At 48.6% G+C, this 15054-nt stretch overlaps 1 protein-coding gene across 1 annotated transcript in view; it reads right to left on the reverse strand.

Annotated features, from left to right (window-relative positions):
* mdn1 (midasin AAA ATPase 1) overlaps nt 1–15054 on the reverse strand; it is a 55100-nt gene that overhangs the window by 16633 nt on the left and 23413 nt on the right. Inside the window, 35 exon segments of the mRNA XM_032584393.1 lie at nt 619–763; nt 877–1060; nt 1159–1232; nt 1311–1420; nt 2172–2327; nt 2771–2895; nt 3032–3126; nt 3220–3315; nt 3926–4164; nt 4249–4516; nt 4949–5110; nt 5196–5868; nt 6192–6304; nt 6545–6932; nt 7009–7202; nt 7287–7451; nt 7839–7962; nt 8037–8164; nt 8166–8278; nt 8506–8719; nt 8895–9015; nt 9197–9363; nt 9911–10044; nt 10123–10177; nt 10179–10230; nt 10403–10532; nt 10727–10840; nt 11147–11370; nt 12072–12271; nt 13272–13420; nt 13492–13700; nt 13768–13884; nt 14201–14360; nt 14445–14709; nt 14784–15047. Coding sequence (XP_032440284.1) covers nt 619–763; nt 877–1060; nt 1159–1232; nt 1311–1420; nt 2172–2327; nt 2771–2895; nt 3032–3126; nt 3220–3315; nt 3926–4164; nt 4249–4516; nt 4949–5110; nt 5196–5868; nt 6192–6304; nt 6545–6932; nt 7009–7202; nt 7287–7451; nt 7839–7962; nt 8037–8164; nt 8166–8278; nt 8506–8719; nt 8895–9015; nt 9197–9363; nt 9911–10044; nt 10123–10177; nt 10179–10230; nt 10403–10532; nt 10727–10840; nt 11147–11370; nt 12072–12271; nt 13272–13420; nt 13492–13700; nt 13768–13884; nt 14201–14360; nt 14445–14709; nt 14784–15047 — 6127 coding nt within the window.

Consider the following 15054-nt stretch of genomic DNA (forward strand, 5'->3'; position numbering starts at 1 on the left):
AAAAAGGTAAACAAATTCAACTAACCCTTTCATGCATGAATTATGGTCCTTTATGTCAGGATTTTTTTCAGTGTTTTTGATTTTTTTAAGGAATAAAAAATGGTGGGAAAAAAAATTTGTATACATTTTTTTTTTTAGTAATTTTTTCCAGATGATCAGGTGTAATTTTCTCCAAATACAAAGTTATTTGGAAAACACATGAGTATCATTGGTCTTAAGGTGTTACTTGGTGTCACAATGTTTTTTTGTTTTTTTTTACCTGCGAGAGTCCTCTACAGTAGAAGGAGGGCCTGGATATTTATGAGTTGCTTTTTTGTCTGTCTGCCATATTGGATGTAACAAAAATGTTCTTGCACTTGCAGTGGATGGACAGTAGTTGATAGTGTAATGTATGATGCACTAGTGTCCACTTCAGTGGTCAGTGAGCATTTATAACATAAAAATTCACAATAAACATAAGAAAATGTCTTTTAGATAGCTGTCCACTGCAGACTGCTATGAATGAGAGGGATAAAGTAGAAATAATACCTAGACTCCATACATTAGTAATGATCTAAATGATATTAACGGTACATTTGGTCTAACCTGACCTGTGTTTTGCAGAAACAGGAATCTTACCAGTAAAACAGTCCAGATCTTCAGCCAGTTCAGGTACGGATGTTCTCTTCAGCAGCTGGATGCTCATCTTCTTCATCTTCCGGAACAAAACAGGCAAACGGGCCTGTAAGGAAGATGATCCAGTGCCTTCCTCCAGGTCCTCATTCTAAAACACATTTATGGTAAAAAAAAAAAAAAAAGGTGAGAACAAACATGTGATTAGCAGATCAAAGAGCTGAAGTCACAGTCAGAGGGTGTCTTGGTGTTTGGGGCATTTACCTGAAGTTCCCTGCCCTGGCCAGGCATGGCGCTCTTCAGCGCCTGATGAACCCTCTGGATGGGAGCGTCCCCTGACCCGGCAGGCTCTGGGTCCCAGCTGGAACCGCTTCTTTGTTCCACCAGCGCTGCTAGACTGGGTCCACTCAGAGCATCCTCAAACCGCTTCACAAACTTGAAGAGAGTGCTAAGAGAAAGCAAAGCACAGAGAGGAGTTGGCAGACGATCTATGATCCATAATCCACAATCAGATTAAATCTGAGCCCAGGTTCTTATGCACCATACCGCTGCGTCTTCTCCACTGACTGCTTGATGGACCAGTAGCTGACATCATTCCACTTGGAAATCTTGACAAAGTCCTGAGAAAGAAGGTAGAGCTCATCAGTGGGCATTTACGGGGTCTTTGAGAAGTTGATGGGAAATGAATGCTTTCATACTTTGAGCTCCTTCTCAATGGGCTGCCTGAGCTGAAGTATCTTGGCCTGGACAGACTCAGAGAACTGGCTGTAGTACCGATGAAGGTTCCACAGAAGCCGGGACAAAGACTCTGGAAAAGAAACAACAGGTCATCACAGGCAGAACCTCCAGCTGGGTTCACTGGTTCTGTTCACACACAAGCGGATCAGAATCATCTTAAGGGTGAACATACTTTATCCTGAGAGCTGAAATCAGCTCTAATTGATGTAGATGTGAAGAAATTTATGTTAGTTTGTTTGCAGAAAGGCATCTGCCTGCCAAACTCGACACCAGACCGGGTCAAAGTATCTCAGCAGGGCTGTGTGTGAAGTGTTGTGTGATTGGTCAGAAGTTTGTTGCAATGTTTTAAGCAGAAATGCCTTCAGACAGCAATATTGATGTTTCTGTTCAGCTATCAGCCACTGTCCAGTTTCTGTATCTGCAGAAGACATGGGTTATTTTGAGAAATATTTATCTGATGCTGTGAGGAATTATGCAGATTTGTGCAGTTCTACAGATAGAAACTGGAAGGTTGCCGTTCACAGAGGAGGCTGTTTGCAGAACAGTGTGGAGCTTTCTGACCGTTTCATTAAAGCAAAGCAGAGGATGCAGGGAGGGGAGAGATGCTGGACTGTGTGTGTGAATAAGAAACCACATGGCTGCACATGGACTGTCTGACATTCACTGCATCATGGTTAAGTTCCTGACAAACTTTCAGATTGATGCTCTATCTGGTCTACAGATCTGTATAACTGTACACACCAAATCACAAATTTCATATAGAGGTTCATTTTTTAGATATTTCCCACCCTGAGAGCTGGGTATGTGGGCCCAGGACTGACCTTGACCTGGGAGATCAGGCACCAGCAGGAGATGGCAGTGGAAGCTGAGCAGCATTCTCAGACGGGTGTGGAACTCGCCCAGGGTGGAGCCTTCCATGAAGGCTTCCAGAGTGGAGGACACAGAGGACAGGGACAGGCTGTCTGCTGCCTGCTCTCCTGGTGGGGACAGTCACAGCAAAAGGCCTTTTAGAAGCAGCTGAAGCCTTCTCTCTCTGGTACAGGGCTGGAGGGCCGGCATCCTGCAACCTTTAGATGTGTCTCTACTTCAACAATGAGGTCATTGGCAGGATTCTGGAGAACTTGCCTGCACATATGAGCGGACTCAGCTATTTGAAGTGTGTTGGATCAGAGAGACACGCACCGGCCCTCCAGGACCGGGTCTGCCCACCCCTGATCTAATAACCTAACCAAGGCCACCGAGGAAAATAGATTTTATTCTCAGTCTAAAAAGAAAAAAAGAATCCTCATGTTTATTAGTAAGATATGTATTTACTAAAAACACACATCGGAACTGAACTCTCATTCTGACATCTGTCCTAAACCCAGGCTGACTCTAGATCAACCTGAGGATGACTCGGCGGCTGAGCGGTTGGGTCTACCTGTGTCCACCTCCTCTCTCTGTTCCTGAAGGTAACGCTCCACCAGCTGGTAGAGGGAGAACCAGTGTTTGGTGGATTTTTCCGTATGGCGCTTCAAGGCGTTGTCCAGGCTGCTTGACCAGCAGCTGCAACACAGAGACCGTCCAGGCAGTGGATTATTAACATTTTAGGCTAAATCAACTCACACCTACTTCAGGGTGAAGAACAATAAGAAAACTGGTCAGATCAGATCAGGAAGAACTGGATCCCTTCCTATATTACTTCAGCTCCAGTTTGCGCCACTGGATGATCAGCTGGGTGACTGGTTCCAGTTCCTTCCGCAGGGATACGGCGCGGCTGGCGTTATTCTCCCAGTCCTGATTGGTTGACGACAAACAGAGTTTGACCAACAGAAGCCAGCCGAATGTTTGATAGTCTGCTAGGTCAGCGTGTGGGTGCAAGTGTCTCACCTGTGCCTTGCCAAGCAGAATCTCCAGACCGTTGAGGAACTTGGCCAGAGGGCAGGCCAAGCTGAACGACCTGATCCTGTCCATGACCACGTTCAGCTGCACAACACAGGAGCAATCGTTACACTCAGCACTGGACGCAACTCTGTCATTATATTCTGTCCTGCAACATTCAGTTACAATGAGCTGCAAAAGTATTCATACCCCTTGAACATTTTCACATAACAAAACATCTTGTGTTTGTGTCAGACCAACAGGTAGAGAAGATGATAGTGAAGTAGAGCTCAGTCACAGCTGCAGCTCTCCACCTGCTTTGCACTACAAACTTTGTGTCCATTCTTCTGTTTCCTTCTGCAGAGTTCCATCTCTTGCTTTTGTTGCCAACCTAAACAAGCCTTGGTGCATTCTGTGAGAAAAGCTTTAAAGCTTGGCCCTATGGGGGTTGAAGCTGCAGAGAGCCTTATGCAGTGTGAGAAACACAAAGCTCCTGCCAAGAGCCACAAACAATTGCTACACATGATATTGAATAGGGTAGCTACAACAAAAATGTAAGACCTGTGCTGAATGTATTTAAGGCCAACTTACATATCAAATGAACTTAAGACCTTTGTAGGATGCATGGACTGCCTGTATAATCACCATGTTAAACTGAAATCAGTAGACAGACAAGCCATGTGTCCATGGCTGGTGTCTCTGCAGGAGGACTGACCTGGACCAGAGCAGGGTGCTCCGGCCATTCCTCCAGCCTTGTCTTCACCGCCTCACTCAGTTGTTCCAGAACAGGCAGACAGAGGCGCGCCTCTCTCATGTTAGGCTGCTGGTAGAAGTCATAGGGCCCCTCTGAGGAGAGGGCCAGCTCATCAGAACCCCCGGAGCCCGACACAGTGTTCTGGAGGAGGGCAGAGAGCAGCAGGCCGCAGCCGGCCAGCTGTAGGTCCAGCTCCGAATCTAAGCAGGAAATACAAGTTAACTGTTCCACTCTGACTTGAATAGTAAACCTTTATTAATATCTGACTGTCAGACGTTACTAACCAATCAGATGATAGAAGTGAGTCATCACAGGGGAAGCAATCTGATGGGAAGAGATCAGGGCTTTGATGTGTTCTTTACTGTGATTGGTTGGTGGCGTGCTCTGGTACCACAGTGATTGGGCGTAACCCAAACACACACACTGATGCACCTGGACCAGTGTGTTGATGGCAGGTCCAGACAGAGAGGCTGCAGCATCATCGGCCTCATGTTCTGGTTCTGTGTCAGCCGGGCCTTCCAGGCTGGGCTGAGACAAAATATCTGCAAAGTCCTGGAAACCAAACCAGATCAACCAATCACAATCACTGTTAGTAAACGAGTTAGAGAAAAATGCTCATTCAGAATGGAATATATAGAATTTCCTTTGCATTCTATAACAACTCAAATCCATAAACTGCAAACAAGTAATTTATGCTCGTGGTTTGTGTCCTTGGACAACACACTTCATTCTCCTGGCCTGCTGGTGTTAGTCAGCTGGTGGTGAAAATGGCTGCTTGGGCATTAGAAATGGAGAACTGATAAGCTAATTACCCATGAGCCTTTGCATGTGCTGCTGTGAGCTATCAGGTAGGCTACATGCTTCAGTGACTGCTATTAAAAGACCAAACCTAACCAGTAAGAACTGTAAAACAAAGACAAAGAGTCCAGTGGTTCTGCAGTAGGAACTGGACCGGGCAGATGTCCTGCTGCAGGATATTTCTACCTTGCTGAACTGAGGGAAGTGGCGCCTGAAGTCCGTCTCGTCCTGCTGGTCCTGGGTCAGGCCTGAGCCGTGCAGACGGCTGCGGCTGCGGTACAGAGAAGCTTCCAGCTGCTCCTTCTCCTGCTTCCTCTTCTCCTGGTTGTCCCACTCGTTCACCACAGCCTGAGGAGAATCATGCGGTCAGACAGGAACCCAGCAACAGCGCTACTGAAACATGAGAGGACAGAGGCCGAGCGGGAGGTCTGACCTGGCAGATGTGTCTGAAGAGGCTGCATGCCTCCTCACTGAGCTCTCCTGTGGACAAGCTGTGGCAGCGGACATACAGCAGAGCGTTCAGCAGCAGAGCAGAGGGCTGAGGGGCCACGCTACCTGCCTCCTGCTGGGGCAGAAGCTTCTCCAGGCTGTGCACAACATCTATACAGGTTCTGGAGCACAGGAACTGGGCCCGGTCCAGGTCTGACGGGAGGCCGGGGGACACGGAGGGGAAGGACACCAAGCAGGACACCAGCTTGGACAGGCCAGGGACAGGGGTCAGAGAGGTGGCCAGCTGGGAGGCCACCAGCCTCATGCCGTGCCGCAGCTGGAGCAGGCCGGTCCGGACCGGGCCCACCAGATCCGGGAACAGAGGGTAGTCGTCCAGGAGCTTCTGGCAGAAGCGCTGCTGAGAGTTCTGCCAGCCAGCCTCCTCTCTGAGCAGGGCCCGGACGGCTGACCCGGACCTGAAGTAGGACGGGTCCTGGAGGGCCTTCAGGAGCTGAGACAGCAGCTCCTCCACAGCCGACATGTGGCCCACGCTGCTCAGGTAGTGCTGCAGCTCCCGGTACAGGCGGCCATACTGGGCCTGCTGCGGCCGGAAGGCCTGCTTCCTGGACAGCTCCGCTATCTGCTCCTTCACCTGCTGCATGCGGATCCACAAGTATCTGCACACATGCAGACACACACAGACACAACACCAAACATTCAAATTAAATAAAAATTTGATGTCAAAATTAACACTGTACACTGTTTCTGTGTACAGTGTCTGTGGATGAGACAGAAGGTCTACTGATCCACAGGTAACCGGAGCTTGTGGGGTGTCCAGGAGGGCACTGGCCCCCCTGACATCTGATTGGCTGCCAAAAGTGACTCTGCGGATGATTGACATGTAACAGCAGCAGATCGTTCCTGTACAGCAGCTTCCAGGAACAGGATGAGTTTTCTGGGAGCTGAAGGAAACGCTGGGTTGACTCCTGGGTGTTCTGACCTGATCCTGGGATGCTGGAAGCCGTCAGTGGTGCTGCTCTCCTTCAGCTCCTCTCCGCTCTTCAGCTCAGACGATGCGCTGCGAACTTTCCACTCATCCTGCAGCAGAGCCAGCTACAGCAGACACACAGAGCATTTAGTCATTTCACTTTTCACACACCTGCTCTGCTGTCCTGCTGCCTGACAGCTGAGAACTACTGGAAAACTAACTGGACTGGTCACACTGTGAGCTGCAATAGAAAATAACTCGATTGTTCAAGAAGAAAATATAATTTCCCTAAATCCATGTGTGCAGTTCTACATTTCATTTTTTCTTTATAATCAACCACATCATGTTTTTGTTTCCAAACAGACCTCCTGCTGAGCGTAGTTCAGTTTGTAGCTCCTCTTCACCGCCGGGTCAAAGATGGTCTGCGGTGTCCAGACTCGGATCTGCAGCAGGCCCATGTTGACCCAGAACACACCACACTGGGCCAGGGAGTCCCCGCCCTGACCTTTGACCTGGACAAACTGCTGCAGACAGGCTGTGCAGGCCGCCATCAGGCCTTCAGGCAGCAGCTGGGGAGGCAGGAAGTTCTTGAGGAGCGTCTGGATCTCCTGGGCGGCGGTGAGCGGCGCGGCATCCTGCACCAGGCTCTCACAGCTCTCCATGTAGCCCTCCTGAAGGTGGGGGGGCAGCAGGTCGGCCATGCTCTGGAGCTGCCGCCGCAGCACCGCCCCCTGCAGCCTCAGGTCCGTTACCCTGTGGAGGCATGGCTGCTGTCAGTCAGTGGAAGGGGTAGGGTGACGCAGTGTGTGTGCGTGTGTGTGGACTGTACCTGAAATGGGCTGTGGCTGGAAAGGTCAGATTTTCCCACAGGACAGAAGAGACGACCTCCAGCTGCTGGACCCTCTCCTCCCACTCCCCCAGGCTGACCCCACAGGATAGGGGGGCCTCCGCCTGCACCTCTCCCCTGCTCAGAACTCCCAGCATGCACCGGGACCACACTGCTTTATTCAGCAACGCAGGGCCCTGAAAAAACATCAGCCACGTTATCCACCAGCAAGAAGTCTGACACTCCCAGTCAGCAACTAGAGAGAGATTAACAGACAGAACCATGTTCTCTGCTCCAGGGCGCGGCGTCAGATCCTTCTGGGTCTCTGGATCCACTGGGTTCCATCTGAGCCAGCGGGTGGGGTCAGAGGTCACGCTGCAGCTCCAGAGAGCAGCCAGGGCCTCAGAGAGCAGATCACACCACACCAAGGGCAGCTTCTCCTGAAGCTGCAGACCAGAACCAGGAGTTAGGCTCAGGACTACACAGAACCACAGACCTGGAGTAGGCCCGTCATGGTAACAGATTTGCTGGACGATAAATTGTCACAGAAGTTATTTTGATAAATAATTGTGTTGTTGTTTTGTTGTAATATAATGGTAATGGTATAACACATTCTCACAGGTCAATAGACTTTAGATTCTAATGAAGATTTAACACAGGAACTGGAAGACAGTTTAAATATCCAAAATAAAGAAAACAAAAGAACAGAAACAAATAAAAAAAATTATGAAGTTGCTATAAACAGAACTCCAGATTTGAGCCCCAGTAGGAACAGAAGTGAAATGATCCATCGTGTGTTTGTGACCACTGGGTGGTACAGGCAGCCCGCTGACCCCGTCGCTGCTCAGCAGGAACCACAGACTCTGCAGCTGCCCCACGTTCATCGGCGTCGACTGCAGGCAGAAGCGAAGGTGTCTGGACAGCCGGCGGCGCAGGTCGTCCTCAGCAACACGGTCACTGGGGATCCACAGGACAATCAGAGTGGCTTCCAACAATGTCTTACTATAGTGGTGGGACAAGTAAGAGGTTACCATGGAGACAGAGCCAGGTGCAGCAGATCTGCACTGAGAAGCAGCTGGTTGAGGACAGATAGACCTTCCATCAAAGGCCAGAGCTGGGTCTGGGTTCTGAGCTGCAGCAGCCCGGCTCGGCCCATGTGGCATCTCGCCCTCCTCTGCCTCTCCATCAGACATGGAGCTGACCCCTGACAGCCCTCTGGAGGTCATGTGACTTTGCAGCTGCTCCACGCTCAGCAGCAGCTTCTCCAGGACCCCTGGCAGTGCGACATGACACATCGCTCTGGGTTACAGACCACCTCATGGTGATGTCATGGAACAACAGGAAGAATCTCAAAAAAATACAACAACACTTAAATGATCCTTTAAGAGCACCGTGTTCACCACTGCAAACAGAGACAATGCCTCAGCTTCAAACTAATGTAAACAACATGCGCACACACACACCCAAACACACACCCACACATTGACATGTAGAACTTACCAGACTTGTGTGGGTCCAGCTGGTTGTTAGCAGACAGAACCAGACCTGATGCCTCCAGGAGGCTTTCCTTGATGTCGAGCCAGAGTCCGGCTGCCTGCACCCGGAGCAGCTGCTGCCCCCCCCAGCTCAGAGCCTCATCCAGCTGCAGCGCGTTCACATCCAGAGCCATGCTGAGCAGCCGCAGCCGGGACGCACACTCTGCCACCGCCTCCAGCTGAGGACAAACATTTCTAATTGACCCTATATATACACAGTATATATACAGTATATATGCAGCGTATGTACTTTACATTTACAGAATATTTACAGTAATGTTGAGTTTCATATAAACATTTACTAAAGTTAGTAAAGAGGGAAGGAGACGCTTTAGCAGTAAGGCTTCGTCAGACCTTGTAAGGCAGAGCTTTCCCCAGAGACCTCTGCATGCCTTTGAGTGCAGCGGCCACCGACACTGGAGTGGACAAAAGGTTCTGGATGGCTGCTGAAACAGCCTGCAAGTCCTGCTGACCTCTGCAGAACAACAAGGGTCGAGTTAAACACCAAAACGTACAGTCGAGATTCAAGAACAGCAGTTACACAGTTATACAGTATAACCTCTTAAGAAACTGTGCAAATTAAAAAGAATGTGTTGTAAAGGAATTATAGACTGATCAAAAGTCAGAAATGAAAAGATGAGAGGAAGAGTGTTTACTCCAGAGTGGCTGCTGTGTCTCCCATCAGCAGCTGAGGCAGGCGCAGGATGAGGTGCTTCTGCAGCCACTGCCAGTGCAGCGACAGCACCGAGACGCCCTGGGAGTCGGCCGGAAGCATGACGCACACGTCCCAGAAGTGGTCGCGCCACCGGAGCAACTGCAGGATCTAACCTCCGGAACAGCAGGGGGAAACAGAGTCAGGGTTGCTGCAACAGAGGACTACAACCCTCTGAACTGAAACCTTACAGAAGACTCAGGACAGGTCTGCTTCATTTCAAACTATTTCTGTCTATTCTGTTTGCTAAACATTCTAATAAATTAAAAGCTACTATATCTGGGTTTTATTTACAATATGGACATTGTATTCAGTAAGAAAGGCTGATATACTGGATGTACACCCTGTGTGATGTTCTGTAATGTTTCTGGTTCTGTACAGCTCTTAAATTTAGATGGAAACAACCTGAGATTAAAAAACACCAGCTTTTGTATGGTCTTAATAACAAAGTTCTAAAATCAAAGCCAAAAATCGGAAACTATTTGAAACAGTGGACAACTTATACAAACAGCATTGCATGGTCTTTTTTTGTTTTAAACCAGCACGATGTTTCAGGGTTAGGATCAGAGTTCTTATTCTACTTTGGCCATTAGCAGAGTGAACAGCATCAAGGACAGTATAAACAAAGCTACAGCAGGGGAGAGGAAATGTTCCTGACCTCAAACATGACGTGGTCAGAGATGTGCGGCTGTCCGTTCTGCACGGCCTGCAGGACGTAGGCATCCCACCGGTCAAAGAACGCTCGCAGGTGCATGAGCACGGGGTGAGGCAGCTGACTGATGTCTAAGCTTCCTACATCGGCGAGAAAAGGAACCTTTTAGAAAAACATTTCATTATGAAATTTGTCATTTGTAAGTCAGAGTTTGTTACCTTTGCTGAAGGCTGTGGCGACTCTCAGAGAGGAAGTGGGCGGAGCCACACTGACAGGTGCAGGAGCAACTGACGGCTCTCTCCTCCCGGTCCATCATCAGAACAATCCTAACACACACACACACACACACACACACCACGATGCTTGACTTCACTGTGTTTATGCTTTAGATTATTAGCATTTACAATAATATCAGATGGGTTTCTACAAGTCAACTGTAGTGGTAGTTAACATACAAATAACATGTTGTCAACATGACCACAGGGTCAGTCCATCTACCTGTTAGCCACTGCATTCAGAGCCTCCAGGAACTCCATGTATCTCTCCTCATCCTCAAAGTTGCACTTGTTAGTTAGAATATCCAGGTATTGCTTGTTCCAGCGCATGTCCATCAGAATCCTGTATTCATCTGGAAGTATCACAGTGATGCAGTCACTAAGAGCCCAACCAGAACCAGCTGGGCTGATTTTACAGGAAGAAAGATTTAATGTTGGCATTAAGAGTCTCTTGGGTCCAGTTGAACTGTGTTCCTCTGCAGCGGAACTCCTTCCTGCTTGGTTTTGAGCTGCCTTAACAGAACCGAACAGTGATGAGAGTTACTACCTTTGCTGTGCGGCTGCAGCAGCTCTGCCAGCGTTTTCCCCTTTGCAGCCAGGGTGCTGCTGAACACCGCCTTCAGAGCTCGGTTTCCTGCCTCCACATGGACCAGCGCCGGCTCTGAAACAGGTCACACTACATCAGTTTACCTGACACACACACACAGCTCAGAACGAGGGCCTTCCAGCAACTGCTCAGAGGTACAGTCATGAGTTGAGGTCTGCTGATTGTCTCTGATCTGTCCTATTCATGCACACAGAAGCTGCATGGAAAATAATACAGAAATGTCCGTGTTTTACATCTTTAATTCATGTGTATTCAGCAGCTACCTCCTACAGGACATACTCTCCTTTTCCCTGTTAACTGCTTTTATAGTGATTTGATATCTTTCTTTGAATCAAGTAATGAACTGAGGAAGTCACAAACCTGGCAGATATTTGGAGCTCTTTCCCAGGTTGGAGAGCCAGTGGCTGCGGAGGATCCAGTCTCCATGGGATGCTCTCTCTGTCACCAGCCTCACTGCAGTGGGGACGAGCCTGAGAGCATCACCATCCTCCAGATCCAGCACTCCTCCAGAAAACACACAGTCTTCATGGACTCCACTGCTCTGCAAGGCCTGCTGCAGGTCCCTCAGTCTCAGTGGACGGTTCCTGCACAAACACAGCTGGTCTTAATCCAACTTTCACTCTCAGAGGAGACAAACATGACAGACAAATGGACAGGACTGTCTCTGTCAAAGCATCATTTAGGGAACCATTCAGGCTGCCAGAGGTGGTGACATAACCCCTTCACCTTATCAGTGCCAGCAGCTGGAAATCAGCTTTGAGGATCTATCAATATTTGTTCTCTCAGTCACAAAAGCTCCGACCATAATGTGATCCTTCACCTCAACCTGCTCTGTAGTGAGGCAGGTAGAGTAACATAATTCTCTACGAATCATGCTACGTAGAGCATGATACGTAGCATGATGAGGATGAAATGATACTTTAGGGAGTAATACTGTAGTACAGAATTACTACACAACATTAATGTCCAACCATGAAGCAGACTTGTGTTTTAGCTGCTCTTGGTACTTTCTACATACGATATGTACCGTATATATTGGTTGTGTCTGGTTGGCTGTAGATTATTTAAAGAATGAAAGTTTTCCTGATTTACAAAACTTATTGTGTGTTTTCTAAAGTAAGTAATTCACTTTAAGCTTATGAAATGACAAAAGTGCCATTTCTCCTGTTCAAAAGCATCAAGTGCCTCCTGTATCAACAGGTCTCTGTTGGTAAAAAACATATAAACTTAAAAAGATGAGCAAGATTTTTCTTCATTGTCTAGAACATTTTCTACTCATTGTTACCGTTTCCCCTGCAGGCTGAGGGAGTTGAGGCAGAACAGGAGGACCTGCCCGTCTCTGAGGACTGAGGAGAAGCAGGAATCTTCAGTAGAGAGAAGAGCTGAAGGGAAGCTGTCCGGCCACACCCCGGCACACAGCAGCCCGTCTCCCCAGGCACCCGTATCCATGACAACCAGGTGCTGCTCAATCACCTGCTGGGCTTGCTGAAAGAAATAACAAATGTATTTATTTCCTTTTCGACCTCCAACCCCACCCCTTTCTTTGCCATCAAGAAATAAAAAACATCATTTTGTTAACATGTTGCTCCCATCTTGACCTGAAATATTCAGTACTGTAACAATGTTTTCTTCCTAACACATACTTTATGTTTTCGCTTTTTTGTTTCACTTAATAAAAGCAAAATCCGCTTTTTTAGCCCTAATTTTTTGTGTACTTTGATTTGCTTGGAGAGCCAAATTTTTAATTTAAAACCAGGTCATTACTTCTGGCTAATCAGTTTTGTGAATCCGAAATTTTCTTTCCCAATTTTGTAGTCCAAGTTCAGTTATGCTGAAATTGGAAGCTCTGGGTCAGAGTCTGACTCCAACATGTAAGGCTGGATGGACTAGTCCTCTGTTGTTGGCATCTTTAATAAACTTTTGAATAAAAAGTTTCTCTGTTGGTAGATAACTGTATCGCTGCTATCAAACTACAGTGGGGGTGGGACGTGAAATGTCTCATTCACATTTAAAAAAAACACAGCGAAACGAGTTGCTCCAAAACATTTTGTTGCTCTAAATTGGGCCTCAGTACAGAGGTAAACCAGCGGTCTGTGGAGCTACAATAACCAGGAGATCAGACCAAAGCATTGCAGTTCTACTTTATATACCATAAGTGAATAATTTACATGTGAAAGAAAGAATTAAAAAACATAATATATTCACTTTAAATGTTTCAGATTTACCACGTTTCAAGACGATTAAATACAAAAGACAATTTATGCATGAAACCATTATTACGCTTTTATTTAGCCGCACAAGAAGGTCCAACCATGAGCAACCCATTTTTCCTGGACCAGTTCAAACCCTTGGCATTAAATGTCCCTATAATGGGGGGAGACGTGTTGCACATTTTCGCCTACATAACACTGTGAAATTCCCTCCACTGTTGTGTGTCAATAATGTAAGGGTGTGACCTGAGTGCCATCAGAAGGCAGTACCATACCTTCTGGTTGGCAGCGGAGCGCTGACAGAAGGCGTAGACCTCAGTACAGGCGTGCTGCAGGGCGCTGCGAAGGTCTGCACCTCGCTGCAGCTGGCAGGACAGCAGAGAGGCAGCGTGGAGAAGGGCCGCCACTGAAGAGGCTGAGGAGTCTGAGAGGCAGAGAAGTGTCTGAAAACTTCGGCTCCACTAGTGGAAGTGCAGCAGATTTCACAAGGCTTACCCCAGATGGCACTTCTGATGTCTTGATGGATTTGAATGAGCAAGTCACACACACAGTTCCCTGTCACACCGGCAGAGTGGAGCAGGGTCTTTAGGTCCAAAGTGTCCCAGCACAACCCCTCACGTTCCCCTGGGATGTAGACCTCCACCCCTCTGTTTCTCATAGCTCTGGAGAGCTCTCCATGCACCGGGTCCATGGTGAGGAACAGCCTGCAAAGCCAGGAACACATCAGCTGAACAGAACCATCCAAACCTCGAAATACCCGCCAGTGCTAACCTGAAGTTGGGGTGAGGGGTGATCCTGGGGGTCTTCCCATCGATTACACCGCGCTCATTGATGGTGAGGGATCCGTTGGGCTCCAGAAGAGCATTGAGGCGATCCAGGACAGAAGCACTGAGTAAGAAACACATGCTCAGTGGTTGTCTCCAAACTACCTGAGAGCTGATTGGCCATCACCCATCAGAGACTAAGCTAAAGTCTGATCTTCCACCAGAACCCTGACCCGTCCCAAACTAATCTGCTGGTGAGTGTTGCTCACTGCAAGAAACACTTTCTATGAGAGTCTGACCAACTCAGGTACAAAGAAAATGTGGCTGCCACATTTTAGAAAAATCATCAAACTTTCTCTGTTTGGAGTTGATTGTTTTTTTCTGTCATTAATGATCAAAAACTATTTGGAGAACTAGAGAGATGATGCAGAAGTTGGTACCCGCAGAAGTTGACATTGTCCATGAGCAGCCAGTCCCCCGCCTGCAGGGCCTGGACCAGCATCCCGTCCAGCCATTCGAAGCCGCCGTTGGTCCAGCCGTCCTCCAGCTGGGCCAGACGCTCCTTCAGCAGAGTGAAGTCCATCTGCAGTTTGGACATGTCTGAAGGCAAAGCCCGCTACGTTAGGGCACGTCGCCACTGAAACCATGGAAACGGCATCCTGCATATGGTGCACTGTAAATTACCGGTGAACACTTTGAGCTTGGTGTTGAGTTTCTGCAGCAGGAGGATGATGACCTCCATCTTGTTGAGAGCCTCACAGGTCACTGCTCCTGCTGGTCTTTGTAGTCCGTTCTCCTTCAGCCACTGGCAGAACACACCCCATGTCTGCAGCAGAAACTCTGTGTCCTGGGTGCCATCGTTGAGAGACATCAGTCCACGCCTTATCACCATGGCGACCATGTAGTCGACTGTCTCTAGCACTTGCTGCCATGGACGCATGATGTCCACCTGCATACAGGACGAGAGGGAAAGCTTACAGTGATCGCTGGTGTTCTGCAGTAGAGCGGAGGCTGAAACACTACCTGCTCGAATCCCCCCAGCAGCTCCGTGGTGTCCATGGCGCTGTTCATGGCCAACACCCGGAGACGGTGCCCCGTCAGCAGGGCCAGCAGTCTCACCAGGCTGGTCTTCCCACTGGCTGTGGGACCAACAACTATGGTCATCCAGCCCATATCCACACACTTCATCAGAGACTCTAAAGGCTTCAGGCACTGGTGTGTGATGGACAGTGGGGGGTCCAGATCCACAGGGGCCCCCCCACTGCGACACAGCACAGAGAAGCCCACCTAAAGC

This window comes from Xiphophorus hellerii, chromosome 15 (genome assembly GCF_003331165.1).
Source record: "Xiphophorus hellerii strain 12219 chromosome 15, Xiphophorus_hellerii-4.1, whole genome shotgun sequence".
In the NCBI taxonomy this organism is placed as follows: Eukaryota; Metazoa; Chordata; class Actinopteri; order Cyprinodontiformes; family Poeciliidae; genus Xiphophorus; species Xiphophorus hellerii.